This window comes from Myotis myotis, unplaced genomic scaffold, assembly GCF_014108235.1.
Source record: "Myotis myotis isolate mMyoMyo1 unplaced genomic scaffold, mMyoMyo1.p scaffold_m19_p_37, whole genome shotgun sequence".
In the NCBI taxonomy this organism is placed as follows: Eukaryota; Metazoa; Chordata; class Mammalia; order Chiroptera; family Vespertilionidae; genus Myotis; species Myotis myotis.
The window spans coordinates 2,162,348-2,189,020 of record NW_023416343.1 but is presented as its reverse complement, the minus strand read 5'-3'; the positions used below and the strand labels follow the sequence as shown (position 1 = coordinate 2,189,020).

Genomic DNA, 26,673 nt, shown 5'->3' with positions numbered 1-26,673 from the left:
GGGCGCCAGCTCCCCACGGGCCGCGCCCAGGGCTGCTCTGAGAGCTCTTTCTGGAAGGTTCCGAGTGGGCCGGGTGGGGCTCCTATGACAGGCTGTGATGCATCCACAAGCTTTTGCTTCAGGCGCCCGGGTGCCGCCGGGCTGAGCCCCAGACAGGAGCCGCGCAGAGCGCAGGGGAGACGGGCCAGCGATGGCGGCTGCTCGCGGTGCGGCTGAGCTCAGGCTGCGCCCCGCGTCCCTCCCCGGCCCGGGGTCCCCTGGTCCCTGCGCTGTGCGGGGCTCAGGGCTGCAGGCTCTGCCAGGGATCCGCTCAGCACCGTGAGCTTCTCTCAGCTCGTTTTATTCTCTTTAACCTTCACTTTGCAGAACAGGACCCAGCACAGGGCCCCTGCCCCCCAGGTCTCCCCGAGATAAGCCCCCCGCCGAGCCTAGTCCCCGTACTGCACTGTGGCTCACAGCTTCTAGATGTCATAGTGTATGATCAGCTTCAGCAGCTGCTTCTGCACGGCCTCATTGGCCATGACCATCTTGGTCAGCTGCACGGCGTCTGTCCACTCCAGGTTCCTGACGATGTCCCTGACCCTGCGGCGTAGCTTCTCCTTCTCGGCAGGTGGCAGCTCCTTGAGGATCTGAGGGACGGACTTAAACTTCCCCCTCGACATCCAGAATGATAAGCATCCCCCGACGCCGCCCCCTGGGAACAGGAGGTTCGGTTAGTCGGGATGTTCACAGTGCCAGCTTGCAGCTCCCTGGGAGCTCCTCCCCAGGATTCAGGTGGCGGCCCAGGGCTCGGGCCACAGTTTGTGATCTGAGCCACCACCTATGGTCCGGGTCACAGCCCGTGGGTTGGGTCACTGTAGGAGCGGCTTTAGGGTTAAGCCTTGGACTGACCTGTTGGCAAAGCCACAAACAAGTCCAGCTTTGAGGGCACAGCCCTCTTAGCATAATTAAGCTTGACTTTATGATGCTCACTAGATCTTAACTGGGTAGCTAATGGGCTGTGGGAGGTGCAGCAAGTGCTGCCAAAACAAGTGAAACTCATAAGAACACTGTGACTACGGTGATCACTACCTTGTTTACCTCTGGCTATAAAATAAAGCCTCAGCTTGTCGTTTGGATCCCTCTCTGTGGCCTCAGCCAGCAACAGGAAGATCCACCTAGACCCAGCTTCTTTTATCTGTCTTTTTTCAATCCTTCCCCGCCCGCCCCACCCCACAGGCTGACCAAACCCTTGGCTGTGCTGGCACAGGTCACAGCCCGTGGTGGGGTCCCCCAGGAACCTCCTGCTCCCAGACTAGAGGGAGCAACCACCCGACCTCCAAGGACCATGGGAAGCAGCCCAACCTCCCCCATTGGCAGAAACTGGTCGCCAGACGGGAGCCGGGTGAGACCAGGGGCAGGTGCATGTGGGCGACCGTGGGCGCTTCTCCTGCACAGACTGGGGACCAGGGACCGGGGACCGGGTGGGGGCCGGGCACACTCTGAACAGCTAACGTGAGCGGCCAGAGGCCTGAAATCCCAGCTCCCTCCTGACCCTGCAATGAAGACAGAGACCGGCCTGCCCAGGGGGCACAGGGCACACCCCCGGGGCAGGGCGCCTTCCAGTCCGCAGGCAGGAGGCACAGGAGGGCGTCCTGTGCTTCTGAGACACAGACACGTGTGTCCCACCGGACACGTCTGTGCACAAAGGCCGAGTCTCAGGCTCAGCTCGCCAGCCCCTCCGGCAGGTCGCAGGCTCCTGTGAGGCCCCTGGGGACCCGAGGCCTCTGTCCCCCACCCCACGGGGCACTACACTCACCAGCGGCTAGTCCTGGCGGGCCCATGACTATGGCTCCGAGTACCATCATGACGCCGGTGACCAGGAGGGACTGCTTCACGTTTTTGAAGGCTGCCTTCATCTGCTCCGCATTCCAGATGTCGCTCAGCAGATTCATGGCGTCCTCCACCCTCAGGGACATCTCGGGCGGCTTCCTGGCGTCCTTCACCTTACGGAACATCTCGCTCCTCTCCGGCCTGCGGGAGGGAGGGTTCCCACACGTCAGCTCCCACCCAAAGCTCGCTCGTCCCCATGTCCAGGGTGGAACCCCTGCTCCGGGAGGACCCAGCTCTGCCGTGGGCGAGAGGACAGCACCGTCACGTGACACGTCCTGTCACCGAGAAAGCGGGGCTGCCGGTCGTCAATAAGCAAACAGGCCCGGCTCGTGTGGCTCAGGGGTGAGCGTCGACCTGTGAGCCAGGAGGTCTGGTTGTGGGCTCCATCCCCACTAGGAGCGTGCACGAGGCAGCCGGTCCATGATTGTATCTCATCACTGATGTTTCTCTCTCTCTCTCTCCCTCTCCCTTCCTCTTTGAAATCAGTGGGAATATATTTTTAAAAATAAATGAATAAATAGAGATGAGCAGCCCGCAGCCACCCACGGGAAGTTTAGAGCTGGGCTTCCGGTCACTCCGCTGGGATCCTGGGCAGTGACCCCGGGGATGGAGGGGGCCTCCCAGTGGGCTTCAGAAGGTCGTATCAAAAATGACGGAGCCTAAGATGGCAGCGAGCTCCTTTCTTTGACAGAAAGATCGCTGGTTCACTCTAACCACCCCGCCCCCGGCCCCAGTGCACGGGGAGACACCCCAACTCCTCCCCCTGGCTGTGGGCCTGTGACAGGCCCCGTGGCCCCTCTGACCTGACCTCACCCTCCTCCCTCCATGGCCTCCGAGGGTCCCTGAGCTGTTCCCTGGGACCTTCCTCCCTCCCTCCCTCCCTGCACTGAAGGAGGACAGCGCTGAGCCTGGGAGAGGGCTGTGGGCACCTTCAGTGAGGATTAAGGGAGATAACACATGTGATGCGTGTCCCGCTGTGCGCTGTGCCCCTTGAGCTGTGATTTATTGTCCTCATTCCTGTTCTTTTTAGCGGGGGGGGGGGGGGGGGGGACTTCTGGGAAGCCTGGGCTGGGCTAACCTGAGAGGCGGACCCTGTGAGGGGTGGGAGTGGGGGAGAAGGCTTTTGGGGGTGAGCACTTGGACGGTAGGACCCCTTTCACCCACCTGTCAGAATGCTGTCAACGATGTGGCAGGAATGAGACAAACACTCAGAACTGGACCAGCACAGCAGATGGACGCCTGCGAGAAGGGTGCTCCTCCAGCTGGAATCCTGGGCCACGGCACAGGAAACAGGTATTCCTTTTTGATTTTATTTCCTGCCTCAGGTCTGCCTGCCCCTCACTCTGAACTCTGACTTGGTTGGTCAGGGCTCAGAGCTGGTTTTCTCATTAACGCCCAATTGGCTAATTCCGAGGAAAGGGAGGATAAGGCGGAGCCTAAGTTGGCGGCCCACTGAGAGTCTGAAAGTCGTATCAGAAATGGCAGAGCCTAAGGTGGCAGCGAGCTCCTTTCTTTGACAGAAAGATCACTGATTCACTCTCACCCCCCGCCCCCCACCCCCCACCCAGTGCACGGGGAGACACCCCAACTCCTCCTCCTGGCTGTGGGCTGTGACAGGCCCTCTGACCTGACCTCACCCTCCTCCCTCCGCATCCCCCGAGGGTCCCTGAGCTGTTCCCTGGGCCCAGACATGCTCCCCTCCTGCCTGTGCAGGGCTGGCTCCCCCACAGGGTGCAGCGGTGCCAGGTGACTGTCTCCCCGATCCTGCCTGGCACCACCCAGCCCTGCCGGGCACGTCAGCCTTCCTCCCGGCGGCCAGCACTCGGCATCAGAAATGACCTGCTCAGTTCACTTTCTAGCAAACGCCGCCCACCAGAAAGTCTGTCTCTGAGGGCTGGTCCCCGCTCCCTGCTGGGAGGGTGCCCACACCCCTCTGCCAGGTGCCCACAGCCCTCTCCCAGGGCTCAGAGCTGTCCTCCCTCAGTGGAGGGAGGGAGGGAGGGAGGTTCATTTTCTGGTGAGAACAGCAAACAGAAGAGGCCTCCCCATCAGCTGGGGGATGGGGGTGGGGAGGCAGGAGGAGGCAGGGCTGCTGTTTTTACCAAGAAAAACCTCCAGGTCCTGACACACAGGGTGTGAAGCTATGGTCATGGGGAGGTGGGCGGATGCCCGGGGAGCCGCTGGGACCTGGCCAGGTATGTTCGAGGAGGGAGAGGGAGGAGGGGGGTCAGAGGTGCATCCAACAACAACTGGTTTGTGTACAAGCCTGGGCCTCGCTGGGCCACACAAACTGGTCCTGGCTGGTTTTGCCTAGACAGAGGGCTCTGAGCAGACAGGTCAGGGGTGAGGGGCAACTTACTGAAGACAAATGGGGTGCACTCCCAGAATCCATCTCCTGGTGGCTCCCAACCCACCCCCACCCCACCCCCACCTCGAGGATCCAGCTCCAGAAAGTTCCAGCGCTGACAACAGGAAGGCAGGCCCCGGGGGAGCACGGGGTGGACCGACAGAGCCAGACCCTCAGGGCAAAAAGCAGGGGAAGTTCCAGTCCCTGGAGCGTGCGCTGCGGGCCCTGTCCGGGGCACCCAGGCGGCAGGGGGAGCGGGGGCCTCGTCTGCCCGCAGTTCTTTCTCCCTGTAACCTGCCCCTCCGGCTGCCACAGCGATGCCCTGTATCCAGCTTTAAATGACCCACATTCTTAAAATGCCAAAATGGCCCGGCCGGCGTGGCTCACCGGGGCACAGGCCCGGGTTTGTAGTCTCCATCCCCAGTGTGGGGCGTGCAGGAGGCAGCCGATCCATGATTGTCTCTCATCATAGATGTTTCTCTCTCTCTCCCTTCCTCTCTGAAATCAATAAAATACATATTTTAAACTGCCACTTCTTCACCCAGCAGCTTCACTTTGAGGGATCTCCCTAAAGACCATCCATCATGAGGCAAAATACAGGGGATATTAACACAAAAATGCCCTCGCAGCATTTATGATTCTAAGGACCCCCCTCCTACCCCCAGGCAGCCGCACCGGGCAGGGGCAGCTAAGAGCCAAGGAATGTTACAGCCGCCACACACGTGGGCGGGAATTACGGGTCACAGCCCCAGTGTTCATCCGTGAAAGGGTTCACAGTGGCCTAAACAGCAAGGATGCAAACTGGGTAGAAACACACACATACACACACACACACACACACACACACACACACACACGGCATTACCAGATGTGCACAAAATATACCACGTTTCATGGTGGTTGTCTGAGTGCTGGAATCGGTAGCACTTTTTAGTATATATACTCGTCTGTGTTTTTCCAAGTCTTCAGCAATCAGCATCTTACCTAATCATAGAGAAACATGTAAATTGACCGTACCTTTGCTATGCTAACCAGCCAATCAGGTGAGTATGCAAATTAACCCAATGGCAGTTAATTTGCTTATGTAGGCTCCAAGCGGTGGAGCAAAGCCTGGCGATGACTCAGACCTTCTGCCCCAACCCGCTGGTGGAGGGCCTCTGGGCCTGCTTGGTCAGCACTGCTGCCGGGATGGAGGAGCAGAGACACAGCCCATAGGGGGGCCCGGCCCTCAGCAGCCCCAACCCCCACAGCCACAGAGGCGCTGGGGACACTGGGGCTGCAGCAGAGACACAAATCGGCAGGAAACCGGTGGAAAGGGAGATAAACTATCATAACTTCATCTCCCTTTCCACAAGATGAGAAAACTGACCCTGATTTATCTGGTGATATGGCCCACACCTTTCTACAAGCACAGGGTATGTTAGGACCACTCCCAGGAAGGCCTGGTCAGAATACTGTCTCCAGGGAATAAGGCTACTGTGGCAAATCATCTAAGAGAGGAAACAAGCTTTTGTTGGGTTTATTCTGAAGGTCAGAGAACAGGCCACCCCAACATATGCCATGTTGTTATATTGACGATCTTGACCTGCAGATGCTTGAAAAACAGCAAATGCAAGGAGAGGTTTTCACTGAAGTCTCCTTCTCTGCCTAAAATCGGACCCCCCAAAAGGTTCCCTTGATGGGAAAAGTGCCATCAGCCAGTGAAGACTGACTCCTGTCACAGGACAGGAGACTAGAAGTTGACATCACACCCAAACTTTGTTACAAACTATCTCCCCCACCCCCATTCATCTTCCCTAAAAATCATGTACTCTCCTCTAAGAGGCCTACATCTCCCGTCCCCTCTCCCTAAGAAGAAGGTATTTAAATCTGGATTCTAAGCCACCTTGGGGAGTTACTCATTTTTCCCTGGGATCTCCCACATATACACGAGGTACACATGTTAATGAACTTTGGTTTTTCTCTTGGTAACCTGTCTTTCATTACAAGGGCCTCCGCTAAGAACTCAGAAGGGTAGAGGAAAACTGCTTTTCCTCCATAATTCTACCTTGGGAAATCAAGTCCCGGGCTGAACAGTGAGTTTGGCTCAAGTGCCAAGCAGTCCCGGCTGAGGGGAGGGAAGCTTCTAGGGGGAAATCAATGATGCTGGCATCAAAGTGGGACGGAGGGCACACGCAGGGGTGCTGGTGGGAGTTTAAAGTGATTCAACATTTTTGGAGGATGATTTGGCAAAATGGATAGACATGTCCAAGGTACATCCAAGAGTCTTCTAGGAATCTCATCTGCTGAGATAAAGCACGAGTGCTTAAGCCCTGGTCGGAACCCAGGATGCTACTGCGGGCTCCCCTTCCATGATGGGAAAACCTGCTACCAACCTGCATTTTTAGGCAAGGTGGCATCTACACTAATACAAAGGTAATATGCTAATTAGACTGACCATCTTCCAGACGACCTTCCGGACGTCCTTCCAGACAAAGCCATGGTGGCAGGGCTGAGGCAGAGGTGGTTAGAGGCGATCAGGCAGACAGGGGAGAGCAGTTAGGGGGATCAGACCATCAGGGGAGAGCAGTTAGGAGGATCAGGCCAACAGGCAGGTGAGCGGTTAGGTGCCAGCAGCCCCGAGGGGTTCCCTGATTGGAAAGGGTGCAGGCCAGGCTGAGAGACGCCCCAACCTCCCCCGCCCTCCGCTCCTGTGCACGAATTTCGTGCACCAGGCCTCTAGTTGACAAATAAAGGGAAAGGAATCATTTTCAAAGACCATGTTTAAACCGAGTGGATGCACACGACATTGATTGACAAGAGGGGCGGGGCAGGGGGCAGCGGAGGAGGAAGCCCTCTTATGCTTGTACCTGATTTGTACCAGCCTGGGGGGGCCTTTTCAAAAATAAATAAGTGAAGGTCTTTTACAAGGAAATAAGCCCAGGCGCTGAGCACGCCTGAGGGGAGCCAGGTAAGTACCTTCATTGCCGAGGGGGGCTCTGGGGCCAAAGCCACTGCCAGCCTCCCAGGACCCGGCTTGTTATGGGTGTCGGCTCAGTACACGTGGAGCCTCCAGCCCCCCGGGTTCAGGAGTGGGGCCCTCTCCTCCCCACACTGTTTCCCAGAGGAAAGGCAGGCTGGCTTGGGGGGTGGGGGGCGGTGGCTTCAGTGGCCATTGGTGTGGGACCTCTGACCCCTGTGCCCCTGGGCCTGGCAGAGGGCCACCCCACATGGGTAACCCCGTCACCTTGTCTGATAGGAGAACCATCCAGATGGGCCACCCTGCCCAGCCCTGGAGCAGCACAGAAGGGATGGAGGCCGGCGGCCACCCTGGGCCCAGGCTGCTGGAGGGCAGTGTCTGCGAGACCAAAGGCTCCGTCCTTCCTGAGGCACCAGGGGTTCAATCCACCCTCCAGTCTTCTTCTTTTTTTTTTTTTTAATATATTTTATTGATTTTTTACAGAGAGGAAGGGAGAGAGATGGAGAGCTAGAAACATCGATGAGAGAGAAACATGGATCAGCCGCCTCATGCACATCTCCTACCGGCGATGTGCCAGCAACCAAGGTACATGCCCTTGACCGGAATCGAACCTGGGACCTTTCAGTCCACAGACCAACGCTCTAGCCACTGAGCCAAACTGGTTTCGGCCACCCTCCAGTTTTCTGTGCACATGGAGGGGCAGGGTCAGACCATCCTAGTCAGGATGGCACCCCCCATGCACACACACACTCCCAGGGCGGCAGAGCAGCGCCCCCTGGAGGCTCTGGGAGGTGGAGCAGCGCCCCCTGGAGGCTCTGGGAGGTGGAGCAGCGCCCCCTGGAGGCTCTGGGAGGTGGAGCAGCGCCCCCTGGAGGCTCTGGGAGGCGGAGCAGCGCCCCCTGGAGGCTCTGGGAGTGGAGCAGCGCCCCCTGGAGGCTCTGGGAGACGGAGCAGCTTGGAAAGGTGGCCTCAGGCAGGAAATGCCCAGCTTCCTTCCATTTTACAGTCACCCACCCCCTGCCTTCCTTTGTCCCTGGCGTTGGGTGTGCGCGCCTCCCGGGTCAGCGATCTTTCCAGGAATCGGAGGGGAAGGCTGTTCAGAGACCGTGTGGGCTCTGCAGACGGGGAGCTGCGGCTCTGAAGGCAGGACAGTGAGTGGGGACCTGAGGGCGCTCACTTCTTCGAGGTCGTCCTGACCCCCCACTCCACCAGGAGCCCCTCTTCCTGCAGCAGCGGCCTCACCAGCGGGACCCGGAGGGGGGGGTCAGGCCGGGCTGCTGGGCAGGTGCCCTTCGTGCCCCCCTCTCTCCCCATGAGGCCCCTGGGAAGGGACGAGGGGGGCAGGGGGCGCTCTCCGGGGGCCACATGATTCCAGCAGGGCCGGCGGCCAGTCCTGAGTCCCTGGGCCCGGAGGGTCCCCGTCCTGCCAGCGGCGCCCGGACAGCAGTCACCCTCACAGCCGAGCGGCTGAGCCCTCTGCCTCCGTGTCAGGAGAGTGGACGCACAACCTGTCCCCGCGTCAGCCACAGGCGCCTCGGCCGGGCGCCAGCTCCCCACGGGCCGCGCCCAGGGCTGCTCTGAGAGCTCTTTCTGGAAGGTTCCGAGTGGGCCGGGTGGGGCTCCTATGACAGGCTGTGATGCATCCACAAGCTTTTGCTTCAGGCGCCCGGGTGCCGCCGGGCTGAGCCCCAGACAGGAGCCGCGCAGAGCGCAGGGGAGACGCGCCCGCGATGGCGGCTGCTCGCGGTGCGGCTGAGCTCAGGCTGCGCCCCGCGTCCCTCCCGGCCCGGGGTCCCCTGGTCCCTGCGCTGTGCGGGGCTCAGGGCTGCAGGCTCTGCCAGGGATCCGCTCAGCACCGTGAGCTTCTCTCGGCCCCGTTTTATTCCCTTTAACCTTCACTTTGCAGAACAGGACCCAGCACTGCCCCCCCCTCCCCCCAGCCTAGGCGCAGGACTGCATGGTGGCCTCCACCTTTTTGAGGCAGTCCTTGACCGGCACCCACAGCTGCTGCTGCAGGGCCGGGCTGTCCTTGACCTGCTTGCTCAGCCCCATGACATCCTTCCAGTCCAGGTTCTTGACGATGGCCGTGACCTCGCTGCGTAGCTTCTCCTGCTCGGCGGGCGGCAGCTCCTTGAGGATCTGAGGGACCGACTTAAACTGCCCGCTGGCCACCCAGGCCCCTAAGAGCCCCCCGACAGCGCTTCCTGGGGGACAGGAGGTTCGGTGAGTCGGGTGTTCACAGTGCCGGCTCAGAGCTCGCTGGGAGCCCGCCACAGGATTCAGGTGGCAGCCCAGGGCTCAAGTCCCAGCCCATGATTCAGGTCACAGCTGAGGTGGGGTCACCTGGGAACCTCCTGCTCCCAGATGAGAGGGAGCAACTCACCTGACCTCCAAGGACCATGGGAAACAGCCCAACCTCCCCCATTGGCAGAAACTGGTCGCCAGACGGGAGCGCGGGTGAGACCAGGGGCAGGTGCATGTGGGTGACTGTGGGCGCTTCTCCTGCACAGACTGGGGACCGGGGCGGGGCCGGGCGCTCTCTGAACAGCTAACGTGAACGGCCAGAGGCCTGGAATCCCAGCTCCCTCCTGACCCTGCAGTGAAGACAGGAAGGGGCCTGCCCAGGGGACACAGGGCACACCCCGGGGCAGGACACCTTCCAGTCCGCAGGCAGGAGCCACCAGAGGGCGCCCTGCGCTTCTGAGACACAGACACGTGTGTCCCTCGGGACACGTCTGTGCACAAAGGCTGAGTCTCAGGCTCAGCTCGCCAGCCCCTCACGCGGGTGACAGGCTCCTGTGAGGCCCTTGGGGACCCTAGGACTTCATCCCCCACCCCACGGGGCACTGCACTCACCAACGGCCACTCCTGCTGGGCCCCCGACCAGGCCCCCAAACATGGCCATGGTGCCGGTGAGCAGGGTGCCCTGACACGTGTGCTTGATGGTCACTTTCACCTCCTTCAACTCCCAGAGGCAGCTCAGCAGCTTCAGGACATCCGCCATCGACAGGGACTTCTCAGGTGGCTTCCTGGCCTCCTCCAGCTTCAGGGACATCTCGGGCGGCTCTGTGGCCTCCTCCACTTTCAGGGGCATATCGGGTTTCACGGGCCTGCGGGAGGGAGGGTTCCCACGCGTCAGCTCCCACCCAAAGCTCGCTCTTCCCAGTGTCCTGGGTGGACCCCCTGCTCCGGGAGGAGCCCAGCTCTGCTGTGGACGAGAGGACAGCACCGTCACGTGACAAGTCCTCTGTCACCGAGAAAGCGGGGCTGCCGGTCGTCAATAAGCAAACAGGCCCGGCTGGTGTGGATCAGGGGTTGAGCATCGACCTTTGAACCAGGAGGTCAGGGTTTGATTCCCGGCCAGGGCACAGGCCCAGATTGCCCGCTAGATCCTCAATGTGGGGCGTGCAGGAGGCAGCTGATCCATGATTCTCTCTCCTCACTGATATTTCTCTCTCTCTCCCTCTCCCTTCCTCTCAGAAATCAGTGGGAATATTTTTTTAAAATAAACAAATAGAGAAGAGCAGCCGGCAGCCGCCCGTGGATAGTTTAGAGCTTGGCTTCCCAGTCCCTCTGCTGGGACCCTGGGCAAGGACTCCAAGATGGAGGGGGCCCTCCCAGTGGCTTGAGGATTGAGGGGGGTAACACTTGCACTGCGTCCCGCTGTGCCTGTGAGCTGTGAGCTGTTGTTTATTTTCCTTATTCCTGTTCTTTCTGGGGGGGAGGGCCTTCTGGGAAGCCCAGGGCCTGGGTGAGGCTGAGAGTCGGCCCCTCTGTGGGGTGGGGTGGGGGGAAGGCTTTTTGGGCTGAGCACTTGGACGGTAGGACCCCCCTCACCCACCTGTTGGAAATGCTGTCAACAATATCGTCAGACTGAGACAAACACTCGGAACTGGACCAGCAAAGCAGATGGACGCCTGCGGGAAGGGTGCTCCTCCAGCTGGAACCCTGGGCCACGGCACAGGGAACAGGTATTCCCTTTTGGTTTCATTTCCTGCCTCAGGTCTGCCTGCCCCTCACTCTGAACTCTGACTTGGTTGGTCAGGGCTCAGAGCTGGTTTTCTCATTAATGGGCTATTGGCTAATTCCGAGGAAGGGGAGGGTGAGGCGGAGCCTAAGTTGGCGGCCCCCTGAGAGTCTGAAGGTCATATCAGAAAAGGCAGAGCCTAAGGTGGCAGTGACCTCCTTTCTTTGACAGAAAGATCGCTGGTTCACTCTCCTCCCCCCGCCCCCCCCCCCCCCCAGTGCACGGGGAGACACCCCAACTCCTCCTCCTGGCTGTGGGCTGTAACAGGCCCCATGGCCCCTCTGACCTGACCTCACCCTCCTCCCTCCACGGCCACCAAGGGTCCCTGAGCTGTTCCCTGGGGCCAGACATGCTCCCCTCTGGCCTTTGCAGGGCTGGCTCCCCCACAGGGTGCAGGGGGTGCCAGGTGACTGTCCCCAATCCTGCCTGGCACCACCCAGCCCAGCCGGGCACGTCAGCCTTCCTCCTGGCGGCCAGCACTGACCTGCTTGATTCTCTTTCTAGGAAACACCTCCCACCAGGAAGTCTGCCTCTGAGGGCTGGTACCCGCTCCCTGCTGGGAATGTACCCACACCCCTCTGCCAGGGCTCAGCGCTGTCCTCCATCAGTGGAAGGAGGGAGGGATGGGGGTGGCAGAGGCAGGAGGAGGTGGGGCTGCTATTTTTACCAAGAAAAACCTCCAGGTCCTGTCACACAGGGTGTGAAGCTACGGTCATGGGGAGGTGGGTGGATGCCAGGGGAGCCGCTGGGACTTGGCCAGGCCCTGTGCTCACTTCCTCCAGGCCACGCCCACTGGCCCTCTGGTCAGTGGGGACTTCAAGGCAGCCCCGGAGCTCACCCACCAAGGAATGTGGCAGCCACCACTCACGTGGGGAAAATTCCAAGTCACAGCCCCAGTGTTCATCCGTGAAACGGTTCACAGTGGCCTAAACAGCAAGGATGCAAACGCGATAGAAACACACTCACACTCACACACACACACACACACATACACACACACACACACACTCACACACACACACTCACACACACACACACGGCATTGCAAGATGTGCACAAAATATATCAAGTTTCATGGTGGTTGTCTGAGTGCTGGAATTCACAGCACTTTTTATTATATATACGCGTCTGTGTTTTTCCAAATCTTCAGCAATCAGCATCATCATAATAAAAGGCTAATATGCAAATGGATGTCACACCGTGATGCCGCAACGACCAATCAGCAGGGATCTGAGGCTGCGTGGCACCGACCCGGGCTGGGGAACCTGAGGCTGCGCTACCTGCCCCAGCGCCGGGCGCAGGGAGCTGAGACTGTACCCCCCACTTGGCAGGGCTTGACGGGGTGGGGCTGGCCAGGTCTGGTTCTCGCCCAGTGTGGGTGGGGCCGGCCGGGTCTTCATTGCCGAGGGGGGCTCTTGGGCCTAAAGCCCACTGCCAGCCACCCAGGACCCAGATTGTCATGGGCAACCGCTGAGCACAGCTTGGGGCTGCCAGCCCCAGGGTCAGGGTGGGGCCCTCTCCTCCCCATGCTGTTTCCCAGGGGAAAGGCAGTGCTGAGGGCAGGAGGGGAGACTTGTCAGCGATGGCGGCTGCTCGAGGTTCGGCTGAGCTAAGGCTGCGCCCTGCGTCCCTCCCAGGCCCAGTGTCCTCTGGTCCCTGTGCTGTGCGGGGCTCAGGGCTGCAGGCTCTCTGCCAGGGATCCGCTCAGTGCAGAGAGTTCCTCTCTGCCCCGTTTTATTCCCTTTAACCTTCACTTTCCAGAACAGGACCCAGCACAGCCCCCCCCCCCCTCCATGAGCCTAGTCTCTGTACAGCACGGTGGTCCTCAGCTCCTGGGTGACGTAGTCCTCGAGCAGCTTCAGCAGCTGCTTCTGCAGGGCCTTGCTGCCCTTGGCCAGCTTGGTCAGGTGCTGGGTGTCTGTCCACTCCAGGTCCTCGATGACGACCGAGACCTGGCTGCAGAGCTTCTCCTGCTTGGCAGGCGGCAGCTCCTTGAGGATCTGACTGACCGACTTAAACTTCGCGCTCCACACCAAGGCCCCTGCGAGCCCCCCGACGGCACTCCCTGGGGAACAGGAGGTTCGGTGAGTCGGGTGTTCACAGTGCTGGCTTGGAGCTCGCTGGGAGCTCGTCACAGGGTTCAGGTGGCAGCCCAGGGCTCGGGCCCCAGCCCACGATTCAGGCCAGTTTGTGGTCTGGGTCACAGCTCCTGGCTCAGATCCAGCCTGTGGTCCAGGTCACAAATGGTGGTCAAGGTCACGGCCCGTGGTGGGGTCACAGCCCGTGGGGGGGTCCCCGGGAACCTCCTGCTCCCAGATGAGAGGGAGCAACTCACCCAACCTCCAAGGACCATGGGAAGCAGCCCAACCTCCCCCATTGGCAGAAACTGGTCCCCAGATGGGAGCAGAGATGAGACCAGGGGCAGGTGCATGTGGGCGACCGTGGGCGCTTCTCCTGCACAGACTGGGGACCAGGGACTGGGGACCGGGGACCGGGGATGGGGGTGGGGCCAGGCGCTCTCTGAACAGCCAACATGAGCGGCCAGAGGCCTGGAATCCCAGCTCCCTCCTGACCCTGCAATGAAGACAGGAAGGGGCCTGCCCAGGGGACACAGGGCACACCCCCGGAGCAGGGCGCCTTCCAGTCCGCAGGCAGGAGCCACTGGAGGGCGCCCTGGGCTTCTGAGACACAGACACGTGTGTCCCTCCGGACACGTCTGTGCACAAAGGCCGAGTCTCAGGCTCAGCTCCCCAGCCCCTCACATGGGTCGCAGGCTCTTGTGGACCAGGGCCTTCGTCCTCCACCCCGCAGGGCACTGCACTCACCAAAGGCTAGTCCTGGTGGGCCCCCGACCAGGCCCCCGACGAAGGCCCCGGTGCTGGCGAGCCCCACAGAGCGCCGCTTCCTGCGCTTGACGGGCACCTTCATCTTCTTTGCCTCCGAGAGGGAGCACAGAAGTCTCATGGCCTCCTCCTCCGTCAGGGACGTCTCAGACGACTTCGTGGTCTCCTCCTCCTCCGTCAGGGACGTCTCGGATGAGTCCGTGGTCTCCTCCTCCGTCAGGGACATCTCGGATGAGTCCGTGGTCTCCTCCTCCGTCAGGGACGTCTCGGACGACTTCATGGTGTCCTTCAACCTATGGGACATCTCCTGCCTCTTGGATCTGCGGGAGGGAGGGTTCCCATGCGTCAGTGCTCCCACCCAAAGCTCGCTCTTCCCAGTGTCCAGGGTGGACCCCCTGCTCCAGGAGGACCCCAGCTCTGCCTTGGGTGAGAGGACAGCACCGTCATGTGAAAAGTCATCGAGAAAGCAGGGATGCAGTTAGTCAATAAGCAAACAGCCCAGCCAGCATGCCTCAGGGGTTGAGCATCGACCTAGGAACCAGGTGGTCACAGTTCGATTCCCGGTCGGGGCACATGCCTGGGTTGCAGGCTCCACCCCCAGTAGGGGGCGTGCAGGAGGCAGCTGTCCGTGATTCTCTCTCATCACTGATGTTTCTCTCTCTCTCTCCCTATCCTTTCTTCTCTGAAATCCGTGGGGATATATTTTTAAAAATAAATGCATAAATAGAGAAGAGCAGCCTGCAGCCTGTGGGTAGTTTAGAGCTGGGCTTGCCCGTCACTCTGCTGGGACCCTGGGCAGTGACTCCGAGGATGGAGGGGGCCCTGCCAGTGGTGTCAGTGAGGATTAAGGGAGATAACACTTGCAATGCGCGTCCCACTGTGCGCTGTGCCCGTGAGCTGTGAGCTCGCAGTGGGCAGTACCTGTGGTTTATTTTCCTTACTAGTCGCCCAGTGCACGGATTGTGCATGTTGAAAGGAAATTAATTAGAAGAAATATTTTAATATCACTATTTGCCCTTTCTCTATAATAGAAGTGTCAACCAATTTTACGATCGACAATGACAGATGGAAACATAGGCGCGCGATTTGCACCAGCGAGAGCTTTATATGTACTGCCCATTTGCGAGACTGAGCCTTTTATATATATACTAGAGGCCCGGTGCATGAATTCATGCACCAATAGGGTCCCTCGGCCTGGCCTGCAGGATCTGGCCGAAACTGGTTCTCTGATATCCCCCGAGGGGTCTAGGATTGCAAGAGGGTGCAGGACAGGCCAAGGGACCCCACCGGTGTACAATCTACAGCGTGAGGCCAGGGAGGGATGTGGGTGATTGGCCAGCCGGGGAGGACTGCAGGAGGGCTCCCAGGTGTGTCCGGCCCATCTTGTTCAGTCCCCATCAGCTGGACCCCAGCAGCAAGCTAACCTGCCAGTTGGAGCATCTGCCCTCTGGTGGTCAGTGCATGTCATAGCAACTGGTCGACTGTCTGCCCCTGGTGGTCAGTGCACGTCATAGTGAGCGGTTGAGCGGCCTTAGCATATCATTAGCATATTACGCTTTGATTGGTTGAATGGACGACCGGTCAACTGGACACTTAGCATATTAGGATTTTATTATATAGGACTAGAGGCCCGGTGCACAAAAATTTGTGCACTCGGGGCGGGGGGGGGGGGGGTCCCTGAGCTCGGCCTGTGCCCTCTTGCAGTCTGGGACCCCTCGGGGGATGACCACCTGCTGGCTTAGGTCTGCTCCCTGGGGTATTGGGCCTAAGCTGGCAGTCACACACCCCTCTGGCAGCCCAGGAGCCCTTGGGGGATGTCCACTTGCCAGTAGGGACCAGGCCTAAGCTGCAGTTGGACATCCTTAGCGCTTCTGAGGAGGCAGGAGAGGCTCCCACCACCACTGCTGTACTGGAAGCCATCAGCCTGGCTTGTGGCTGAGCAGAGCTCTCCCTGTGGGAGCACACTGACCACCAGGGGGCAGCTCCTGCATTGAGCATCTGCCCCCTGGTGGTCAGTGTGTGTCATAGTGACCAATCATTCCCAGTCGTTCTGCTGTTAGGGTCAATTTGCATATTAACCTTTTATTATATAGGAGTGTCTGGCCAGCCTGGGTGAGTGGCTGATGGCTGTTTGCAGGCTGGCCACAGCCCCTTCAGGGTGGGGATCCCCACTGTGATGCCTGGCCAGCCTAGGTGAGGGGCTTATGGCTGTTTGCAGGCTGGCAAAGCCCCCCAGTGGGGACCCTCACCCCATGAGGGTGTGGTCAGCCTGGGTGAGGGGCTGAGGGCCGTTTTCAGGCTAGCCACAGCCCCTTCAGGGTGGGGGGGTCCCCCCTGGGGTGCCTGGCCATTCTGGGTGAGGGGCTGAGGGCGGTTTGCAGGCTGGCCACAGCCCCTTCAAGGTGGGGGGTCCTGCTGGGGTGCCTGGCCAGTCTGGGTGAGGGGCTGAGGGCCGTTTTCAGGCTAGCCACAGCCCCTTCAGGGTGGGGGGTCCCCCCTGGGGTGCCTGGCCATTCTGGGTGAGGGGCTGAGGGCAGTTTGCAGGCTGGCCACAGCCCCTTCAAGGTGGGGGGTCCTGCTGGGGTGCCTGGCCAGTCTGGGTGAGGGGCTGAGGGCCATTTTCAGGCTGGCTAAGCCCCCCAGTGGGGACCCTCACCCCATGAGGGTGTGGTCAGCCTCAGTGAGGGGCTGATGGCTGTTTGCAGGCTGGCCACAACCCCCAGCCACCCAAGCTCCAAGAGGAGGCTGGCTGGAAGCAGGTATCTGGGATTTATTTGTCTTCTATAATTGAAACTTTGTTGCCATGAGCAGAGGCCACGGCCGGCTCAGGGCAGGCTGGAAGCTTGGCTTCCTCTATCGCTAGGGCAACCAAACCTCCTGCTTGCTCCAGCTCCGTGGCTGCCAGCCACTATCTTGGTTGGGTTAACTTGCATAAGGTCGCTCTGATTGGCCGGTGGGCATGGCTTAGGGCATAGCGAAGGTACAGTCAATTAGCATCTTTGTCTTTTATTAGTGTAGATAATAAACTTGCTTAATTAGACCTGCTTTCTGATTTAGCTAAAGTTTTTCCAGCCCAGCAAAGCACCCCAACTTCTCTTTCATGTATTTGTCAGGAACACAGCAGTGAATATCAACACGAAGCAGATTATTATTGTAGATCACGCAGGGAGAACAAAGGGTAAAATATTTAACTGCAGCAGTGTTTGACTATATTCTGTGCAGTGAGAAAACCTGAAGTCATTTTCAAGGTCCATCATTTTTTACTTCTTTTCAGTCGGGTCAAGTTTCTAAGCTTTCTAAATCTCCATTTTATGGCTAATGAAAGAAAATAGGATTCCACTGAGTCTCCTATCTGCCTACTCCAGGACTTCTGTGAGGATCAAACGAGATGAGGCAGGGGAAAACACTTCACAGACATTTGGTTAAAGTGTGAAATGTTTGCCCTAACCGGTTTGGCTCAGCGGATAGAGCGTCAGCCTGTGGACTCAAGGGTCCCAGGTTTGATTCTGGCCAAGGGCATGTACCTTGGTTGCAGGCACATCCCCAGTGGGGAGTGTGCAGGAGGCAGCTGATTGATGTTTCTCTCTCATCGATGTTTCTAACTCTCTATCCCTCTCCCTTCCTCTCTGTAAAAAAAATCAATAAGATATATATTTTAAAAAGTGTGAAATGTTTGCACACTTGGCTATAAAGCAAGCCGTGTGCCTGGGCTGAAGACACTGCAAGGAGGCTAGTCGTTGCTAGGGAGAGGAAGCTGGGCGTTGCTACGTGACGTCATTGCCTGGATGGGCACTTAGCACATTAGCCTTTTTTTTGGGGGGGGGGAGAGATATATTTATTTTTTGGTAACATACATTAGGTGGCACTAATTCCACAGTAACTATGCGGTAACTAACATGAACCACAGAACTGTACCTCGGCCACAGCGGCATGAGCCTGGGCCTCTCTGGCTGACAGCTTAGCCTTTTATGTAGATAGATTCCTGTTCTTCCTGTGGGGAGGGCCTTCTGGGAAGCCCAGGGCTGGGCGAGGCTGAGAGATGGCCCTTCTGCGGGGCAGGGTGGGAGTTAGAGGGGTTAGAGAGGGGGAGGGGGAGCACTTGAACGGTGGCACCCCCCTCGCCCACACATGTCTGACCCACCTGTTAGAAATACTGTCAACGATGTCGCAGGAATGAAAGGAACACTCGGAACTGGATCGGCCAGGAGATTGACGGCTGCGGGAAGGGTGCTCCTCCCGCGGGAACCCTGGGCCACAGCACACGGAACGGGTATTCCCTTTTGGTTTTATTTCCTGCCCCTCATTCTGAAATCTGACTTGATTGGTCAGGGCTCAGAGATGAAATTCCCATTAATGTGCAATTGGCTAATGCGCCCAGGGCAGGGTCAGCGATGGTCCCAGCAGGGCTGTCCCGAGCACCAGCGAGGTCTGCATGCGGCACACGGCCCGGTCAGCCGCCTAAAAATAGCCAGGTCTCAAATGTCCCCCTAGAGTGTGACCCTGACTCAGCAGGTGGGGCCTGGCTCCAGGGGGAGAGGCTCAGCCTGCTGCTCGAAGGCAGCCACCACTGGGGGAGGGGGGGTTAGAGAACGAGGTTCCCAGGGCCTGTGAGGCCTTCCTCACGGGGCAGACGGACCAACCAGGTGTGTGTGGGGGGGGGGGAGGTTGAAGCAGGGGATCCCTCGGGGGGGTGAGGACAACGGAGCCCCAACACGCTAGGGCGTCTGCATGCACGACTCCGGGGACCAGGTTCATTGACGCAGATCCGTTTTATTGAGGAACTACAGGGGTATATATAGCATGAGGGGACCAATCAGAGGGAGACACGTTGCTATAGGCGACCAATCAGAGGGAGACACATTGCTATAGGCGACCAATGGCTGAAAGGCTGGGGTACTATGCATGTGGCTCTAGGAGTTTGTTCAGGCGGGCACTGCTACTTCCTGGTGTGCGGAGGAAGCATGTCATGGTGGAGTGTGCTCACACCATTGCATCAGCCGCAGCACTGAGACATACTTCCTGAGCTCTACTACAGGAGGTGGCAGAGGTGCGTCCAACAACGACTGGTTTGTGTACAAGCCTGGGCCTCGCTGGGCCACACAAACTGGTCCTGGCTGGTTTTGCCTGGACAGAGGGCTCTGGGAGGACAGATCAGGGGGTGAGGGGCAACTTCCTGAAGCCACATGGGGTGTCCTCCCAGCAAGGAGGCCTGGCAGCTGGTCCCTTCACCTGCCTGGAGCTGGGCAAGGGGTGCACAGTCCCAGCCACCGCCTCCTGGTCTCAGTCCCTCCCCGGGTGTGGAGAGCGGCCACAGTGTTTGGACAGGTTCAAGCCTCTGACTAAGGAGAGGGCACAGTCCTCTCATGGCCACGTGCAAGTCCCAGCTTGGAGGGCAGAGCCTTCCCAGCACAGTGATAGCCAACAGCTGTAGTTGTGAGCTTGAACCTGTGGTCCGAACACGCGGCCCCACGTGCCTGAGTGATGTGGGAGTGATAGAGTTCAGGTGCACGTAGTTGAGTAGGATTGAAACCCACGAGAACGTTGTAAACATCTTGACCACGTCCTCACTTTGCCTCGTGGCATCTGCTATAAAATAAAGACACGGCTTGTGGGCGTGGTTGCTGTCTCTCCATCTGGGAGCAGCGTCCCACCCAGACCCAGCTTTCATTCTCTTGTCTGTCTTTCTTAATCCTTCACCGCCCCCTCTCAGGGTCTCTGAACCAGGCTGAGCTGGTGCGGCACATAAGGTGCCCTGGGGCTGAGTATGCCATGGCTGTGCCAGCTCACCACACCCAGGGCCTCCCCCGCCTGGTCCCTGGTCCGGGGCAGTGGTCATTGGGGCAGGAGCGAGGTCTGCAGGCGGCCGGGTCTGGGCAGGGACCAGGGCCCTGTTCTGAGTCCCTCCTAGAACCCATCTCCTGCTGGCTCCCACCGCACCCTCACATCGAGGAGCCAGTTCCAGAATGTTCCAGCGCTGACAGCAGAAAGGCAGGCCCAGGGGAGCACGGGGTGGGAGGACAGAGCCAGACACTCTGGGCAAAAAGCAGGGGAAGTTCCAGTCCCTGGAGCGTGTGCTGTGGGCCCTGCCAGGGGATCCCAGGCGGCAGGGGGAGCGGGGGCCTCGTCTGCCCTCAGTTCTTTCTCCCCGTAACCTGCCCCTCCAGCTGCCACAGCAAGGCCCTGTATCCAGCTTTAAATGACCCACATTCTTAAAATGCCAAAATGGCCCGGTGGGCGTGGCTCAGTGGTTGAGAGTTGATCTAGGAACCAGGAGGTCAGGGTTCCATTCCCGGTCAGGGCACCGGCCCAGGCTGCGGGCTTGATCCTCAGTGTGGGGCGTGCAGGAGGCAGCCGATCCATGATTCTCTCTCATCATTGATGTTTCTCTCTCTCCCTCTCCCTTCCTCTCTGAAATCAATAAAAAATATATACATAGTAAAAATACTGCCACTTCTTCACCCAGCAGCTTCACTTTGAGGGATCTCCCTAAAGCGGGCGGGAATTCCGGGTCACAGCCCCAGTGTTCATCCGTGAAAGGGTTCACCGTGGCCTAAACAGCAAGGATGCAAACGCGATAGAAACACACACACTCACACACACACACACACACACACACACACACACACACACGGCATTACCAGATGTGCACAAAATATACCACGTTCCATGGTGGTTGTCTGAGTGCTGGAATCCGTAGCACTTTTTATTATATATACTCGTCTGTGTTTTTCCAAGTCTTTGGCAATCAGCATTGACAAATAAAGGGAAAGGAATCATTTTCAAAGACCATGTTTAAACCGAGTGGATGCACACGACATTGATTGACAAGAGGGGCGGGGCAGGGGGCAGCGGAGGAGGAAGCCCTCTTATGCTTGTACCTGATTTGTACCAGCCTGGGGGGGCCTTTTCAAAAATAAATAAGTGAAGGTCTTTTACAAGGAAATAAGCCCAGGCGCTGAGCACGCCTGAGGGGGGCCAGGTAAGTACCTTCATTGCCGAGGGGGGCTCTGGGGCCAAAGCCACTGCCAGCCTCCCAGGACCCGGCTTGTTATGGGCGACGGCTCAGTACACGTGGGGCCTCCAGCCCCCGGGGTCAAGGGTGGGGCCCTCTCCTGCCGACACTGGTTCCCAGAGGAAAGGCAGGCTGGCTGAGGGGGGTGGGGGGATGGCTTCAGTGGCCATTGGTATGGGACCTCTGACCCCTGTGCCCCTGGGCCTGGCAGAGGGCCACCCCACATGGGTAACCCCGTCACCTTGTCTGATAGGAGAACCATCCAGATGGGCCACCCTGCCCAGCCCTGGAGCAGCACAGAAGGGATGGAGGCAGGCGGCCACCCTGGGCCCAGGCTGCTGGAGGGCAGTGTCTGCAAGACCAAAGGCTCCGTCCTTCCTGAGGCACCTGGGGTTCAATCCACTCCCCAGTTTTCTGTGCACATGGAGGTGCGGGGTCTGACCATCCTGGGCAGGAGGGCACCCCCGCCCCTCAAAACACACACACCCAGAGCTGTGGAGCAGCGCCCCCTGGAGGCACAAGGAGGGGGAGCAGCACCCCCTGGGAGTGGAGCAGCGCCCCCTGGAAGCACTGGGAGGCGGAGCAGCGCCCCCTGGAAGCACTGGGAGGCGGAGCAGCGCCCCCTGGAGGCTCTGGGAGTGGAGCAGCGCCCCCTGGAGGCACTGGGAGGTGGAGCAGCCTGGAAAGGTGGCCTCAGGCAGGAAATGCCCAGCTTCCTTCCATGTTTACAGTCACCCACCCCCTGCCTTCCTTTGTCCCTGGCGTTGGGTGTGCGCGCCTCCTGGGTCAGCGATCTTTCCAGGAATCGGAGGGGAAGGCTGTTCAGAGACCGTGTGGGCTCTGCAGACGGGGAGCTGCGGCTCTGAAGGCAGGACAGTGAGTGGGGACCTGAGGGCGGTCACTTCTTCGAGGTCCTCCCGACCCCCCACTTCACCAGGAGCCCCTCTTCCTGCAGCAGCGGCCTCACCAGCGGGACCCGGAGGGGGAGTCAGGCCGGGCTGCTGGGCCGGTGCCCTTGGTGCCCCCCTCTTCCCCCATGAGGCCCCTGGGAAGGGATGAGGGGGGCAGGGGGCGCTCTCCGGGGGCCACATGATTCCAGCAGGGCCGGCGGCCAGGCCCCAAGACCCTGGGCCCGAAGGGGTCCCATCCTGCCAGGGGCACCCGGACAGCAGTCACCTTCAACGCTGAGTGGCTGAGCCCTCTGCCTCCGTGTCAGGAGAGTGGACGCACAACCTGTCCCCGCGTCAGCCACAGGCGCCTCTGCCAGGCACCAGCTCCCCACGGGCCGCGCCCAGGGCGGCTTCATCAGCATTTTCCAGAACAGGCCCCAGCACAGGCCCCCAGGCGCTCCCCGAGCTCGGTGCCCCCGCCCGAGCCTAGTCTCCGTACTGCACCTCGGCCTGCAGCTCCTTGGTGACGTAGCCGACAAGCAGCGCCAGCAGCCGCTCCTGCAGGGCCTCGCTGCCCATGACCAGCATGGTGAGCTGCACGGCGTCCGTCCACTCCAGGTGCCTGACGATGGCCGTGACCTGGTTGAGCAGCTTCTCCTGCTCGGCGGGCGGCAGCTCCATGAGGATCTGAGGGACCGGCTTGAACTGCCCGCTGGTCATCCAGGCCCCTAGGAGCCCCCCGACGGCGCCCCCTGCGGGACAGGAAGTTTGGTGAGTCGGGCTGTTCACAGTGCCAGCTCGGAGCTCGCTGGGGGCACGTCACAGGATTCAGGTGGCAGCCCATGGCTCAGGCCACAGTTTGTGGCCCAGGTCACAGACCGTGGTTCAGGCCCAGCCTGTGGTCCAGGTCACAGACCGTGGTTCAGGCCCAGCCTGTGGTCCAGGTCACAGCCCGTGGTTCAGGCCCAGCCTGTGGTCCAGGTCACAGCCCGTGGTCCGGGTCAAGCCCACGGTGGGGTCACCCGGGAACCTCCTGCTCCCAGACTAGAGGGAGCAACTCACACGACCTCCAAGGGACCATGGAACCAGCCCAACCTCCCCCATTGGCAGAAACTGGACCCCAGACGGGAGCAGGGGTGAGACCAGGGGCAGGTGCATGTGGGCAACCGTGGGCACTTCTCCTGCACAAACTGGGGACTGGGGATTGGGGTGGGGCCGGGCGCTCTCTGAGCGGCCAGAGTCCTGGAATCCCAGCTCCCTCCTGACCCTGCAGTGAAGACAGGACCTGGCCTGCCCAGGGGACACAGGGCACACCCCGGGGCAGGGCGCCTTCCAGTCCGCAGACACGGAGCCACAGGAGGGCGCCCTGTGCTTCTGAGACACAAACACGTGTGTCCCACCGGACACGTCTGTGCACAAAGGCCGAGTCTCAGGCTCAGCTCGCCAGCCCCTCACGCAGGTCGCAGGCTCCTGTGAGGTCCCTGGGGACTCAGGGCCTCTGTCCCCCACCCCACGGGGCACTGCACTCACCAACGGCCAGTCCTGGCGGGCCCCCGACCAGGCCCCCGACGAAGGCCACGGCACCGGTGACCAGGGCGCCCCGCCCCGCGTGCTTGACGGCCGCCTTCATCTTCCTCGCCTCCGAGAGGGAGCACAGCAATTTCATGGCCTCCTCCACCATCAGGGGCATTGCGTGCCCCGCCGGCCTGCGGAGGGAGGGTCCCACGCGTCAGCTCCCACCCAAAGCTCGCTTGTCCCAGTGTCCAGGGCGGACCCCCTGCTCCAGGACCCCAGCTCTGCCGTGGGCGGGAGGACAGCACCGTCACGTGACAAGTCCTCTGTCACCGAGAAAGCAGGGCTTCCGGTAGTCAATAAGCAAACAGGCCCGGCTGGTGTGGCTCAGTGGTTGAGGAGGTCGGGGTTCGATTCCCGGTCAGGGCACAGGCCCGGTTGCGGGCTCGATCCTCAGTGTGGGGAGTGCAGGAGGCAGCCCATCAATGATTCTCTCATCACTGATCTCTCTCTCTCTCTCCCTCCCTCTCCTTTCCTCCCTGAAATCAAGAAAAAGAAAAATAATAAAAAAATAAAAAGCCACCACCAGGAAAGGCAACCCACCCCCATTTGTGGGCCGGGAGGCGGCAAGAACACGCAACAGCCAGAGAATGAAAGAATCACACAATCCCAGGGACCCTAGGACACGTGGATCGTACGGAGCGGGACTCCACCTTGGGAATAACGTTGCAGCAAGTCTCTGGGGTCAGGAGACTGTTGGCCAAGCTGGCAGGTGGGACATGGCAGGGCGGGGCGGGCTCTGCCCAGGGTCCTGGGGATGGAGTGCCCCCGCCTGGCAGGGCTGGAAAGTAAAGTCAAAGCTGAGCTATTTCCAGCTTGAGCTGCAGCCAAGCCAAGCCCAGCACCTCCCTCCCCCTCCCCTTCCGCGGGGCTGACTCATGCTGGCAGCTGTAAGGAGGCCGAGGACACAGGGCAGCCTCTTGCTCCATGTCTTGGGGTTGATGAGGGTTTTCTGAACCGCGGGCAACCCGGATCTGTCTCCTCTGTGCAACTGTCCTCCCGGCCCCGGGGGAACTGGGAGCTGTCAGATCCAATCGGCGGATCTGCCCCACCCACAGGCAGGGTTTCGGCACTTCTCGCTGTCCCAGGAGACCCTGGGACCCAGTGCCTGGGACCCTTCTTTTATATATTTTATATTTATATGTTTTACATGGACTTCAGAGAGGAAAGGGGAGGGAGAGAGAGAGAGAAACATCCATGATGACAGAGAATCACGGATCTGCTGCCTCCTGCACGCCCCACATGGGATGGAGCCCACAACCCCGGCCTGTGCCCTCACCAGGAATCGAACCCTGACCTCCTGGTTCATGGATCGACCCTCAAGCACTGAACCACGGGTGGCCGGACCCTCTGACATTCCCCAGATCACGGCCCCCAAGGGCACAGGTCACTGAAGGTCACGGTAGCTCCGCAGCCTGGTGGGGGAGCTGCCTTCACAGCGAGCCCAGGGGTCTCCAGCTGCACTGGGAGGCAGGACTGAAGGGCCTGACCCGGGACTCCGGCGTCCATGACTCCGTCCTCGAGTCAAATTGCAAAACAGCATCAGCCAGAGGAGTCAGTCTGCCAAGTGGGGTTTGAGGCAGCGGAGGGCGGGCCCTGGGGCGCTGGCCCAGGCACTGGTGGGTGTGTATGTGCGGGGGTGGGGGGCGCTGGGCCTGCTCCACTCCCAGGAGTCCCGGACCCCCAAACCCCTCCTGACTCCCCTGCGTCCCAAAGAGCTGTGTGCAGAGTTAACAGGGGTGACTCCTGGCGGATGACCAGGGACTGAAAAGGCAAACACGCCGGAGACCAGGTCACGGGGTCAGGTCCTCTCCCGCCTCGGAGACGCCCCTGCCCCGTCCCCTCCTCGCAACACGGTCTGGGGTTCCGCCTGGAGCAGTGCCCCCCACCCCCGATGTCCGTTCTCCTCATCTCGGACAGGCGCTGTGGCCTCTGCCTTCGAACGGCCTTTTCTTTCTAGGGGGGCAGCTGCTGGCATTTCAATCGGGGAGCGCACAGGCACCTGAGCCCGTCTCCGCTGCAAAATCGGAAGGGAGGGCCGGCCGCCCAGGACCCGCCTCCCCGGCAACGGAGGCCGGAGCTGCCCGCTGCGCCCCGCCTGCCTGCGCGCCTCCGGCTCCCCTTTAAAGGCTAAAGCTGCCCCCAGGCCCGACCAAGAGGAACCCCCTCCTACATCGCGGACAGACCCCCCGGGTCCCCCCAACCCCCCGCCCAGAGCCTCCTCCCCCGGGCAGGCCAGGTGCGCCCGTGGGCAGGTGCCGCCCGCCCCGACGCCCCCGGCCCGGCGGCAGGACACCCGCGGCCGGGGACGGGCGGGGACGCGGTCCCTGGGGGGGGCGGGGAGGGCGCGCCGGCACCGGGCCCCGCGGGAGGTCGCGCACCGCTTCCCGGGCCGCGCGGCGAGTGACGGGCCTGGCGCCGGGTCCCCGCGGGGCGCTGGGTGCGGCCGGGGTCAGGCGCCCGGGGCCACCCGCCCTCCGCTTCCGCTTCCTCCGGGCGGACCGCACGCCCCGCGCTCCACGTCTCCCTCCGGAGGATGAATGAGCCGCCGGGGCCGCCGCGGGTGCAGGTCGCTCCGCGGGCCCCGGACACGCGCGCCCCCCCCCCGCTCCCCCCCACCACCGCCCGCGCGACGCTCACCTGCGGGGGCCGCCGCGTCACCGCCGCCCCGGGACTCCGCCCGAGGGTCACCCCGACCGCCAGCTCCGCGCAGGCCCCGCCCTCCCGCCTTCCGGCTCGGGCGCCGGGACCTTCCGGGTCGCCACGGACGCGGAGCCGCCACGGAACACGGAGCCGCCACGGACGCGGAGCCGCCACGGACGCGGAGCCGCCACGGAACACGGAGCCGCCACGGACGCGGAGCCGCGAGACCGGGTCCTGGGGCGCAGCGACCGCGCTCGGGTCCCTGGTCGCGGGCCTCTCGGGAGGACCCCGGGCAGGACGTGCGCCCCTCCGACCCGGCCCCGCCCCCGGTCTGCTGTGTGGCCCCGAGGGCACCCCTGCCCTCACCCCGCCCCACACGGAGCCCCTGTCTGTGGGCCTCGGGCCTAGGGACCCACCTCCTCCCAGCCCCGCGCGCCAGAGCACAGGGCCTGGGAGGTGAGGGGCCGAGTCAGTGTTTGGCGACTCACAGGCCAGAGTCTAACGGCAG

General features: G+C 60.9%; 4 protein-coding genes across 9 annotated transcripts; all 4 read right to left on the bottom strand.

Annotated features, from left to right (window-relative positions):
* Window positions 1-305: 305 nt before the first annotated feature.
* On the bottom strand, window positions 306-3,349 carry LOC118653037 (protein C19orf12-like). The gene is made up of 3 exons (XM_036303515.1): window positions 3,037-3,349; window positions 1,799-2,013; window positions 306-694 (listed from the first exon to the last, which is right to left on the bottom strand). Exons 2-3 carry the CDS (start codon window positions 1,995-1,997, stop codon window positions 462-464), a joined length of 432 nt encoding a protein of 143 aa, XP_036159408.1. The 5' UTR covers window positions 1,998-2,013; window positions 3,037-3,349; the 3' UTR covers window positions 306-461.
* A 5,094-nt stretch (window positions 3,350-8,443) lies between these two features.
* LOC118653036 (protein C19orf12 homolog) lies at window positions 8,444-11,182 on the bottom strand. The gene is made up of 3 exons (XM_036303514.1): window positions 11,020-11,182; window positions 10,035-10,288; window positions 8,444-9,382 (listed from the first exon to the last, which is right to left on the bottom strand). Exons 2-3 carry the CDS (start codon window positions 10,270-10,272, stop codon window positions 9,120-9,122), a joined length of 501 nt encoding a protein of 166 aa, XP_036159407.1. The 5' UTR covers window positions 10,273-10,288; window positions 11,020-11,182; the 3' UTR covers window positions 8,444-9,119.
* Window positions 11,183-12,303: 1,121 nt separating this feature from the next.
* Window positions 12,304-14,446, bottom strand: LOC118653031 (protein C19orf12 homolog). The gene is made up of 2 exons (XM_036303506.1): window positions 14,031-14,446; window positions 12,304-13,270 (listed from the first exon to the last, which is right to left on the bottom strand). Exons 1-2 carry the CDS (start codon window positions 14,350-14,352, stop codon window positions 13,005-13,007), a joined length of 588 nt encoding a protein of 195 aa, XP_036159399.1. The 5' UTR covers window positions 14,353-14,446; the 3' UTR covers window positions 12,304-13,004.
* A 6,272-nt stretch (window positions 14,447-20,718) lies between these two features.
* Window positions 20,719-26,286, bottom strand: CUNH19orf12 (chromosome unknown C19orf12 homolog). Of its 6 annotated transcripts, none has more exons than XM_036303487.1 (4): window positions 26,163-26,238; window positions 24,176-24,303; window positions 23,481-23,656; window positions 20,719-22,702 (listed from the first exon to the last, which is right to left on the bottom strand). In XM_036303487.1, exons 3-4 carry the CDS (start codon window positions 23,638-23,640, stop codon window positions 22,437-22,439), a joined length of 426 nt encoding a protein of 141 aa, XP_036159380.1. In that variant the 5' UTR covers window positions 23,641-23,656; window positions 24,176-24,303; window positions 26,163-26,238; the 3' UTR covers window positions 20,719-22,436. The 6 variants fall into 6 exon arrangements, with proteins under 6 accessions (XP_036159380.1, XP_036159379.1, XP_036159381.1 ...); XM_036303486.1 differs by lacking the exon at window positions 26,163-26,238 and adding an exon at window positions 25,904-26,125; XM_036303488.1 differs by lacking the exon at window positions 26,163-26,238 and adding an exon at window positions 24,802-25,683.
* Between the last annotated feature and the right edge of the window lie 387 nt (window positions 26,287-26,673).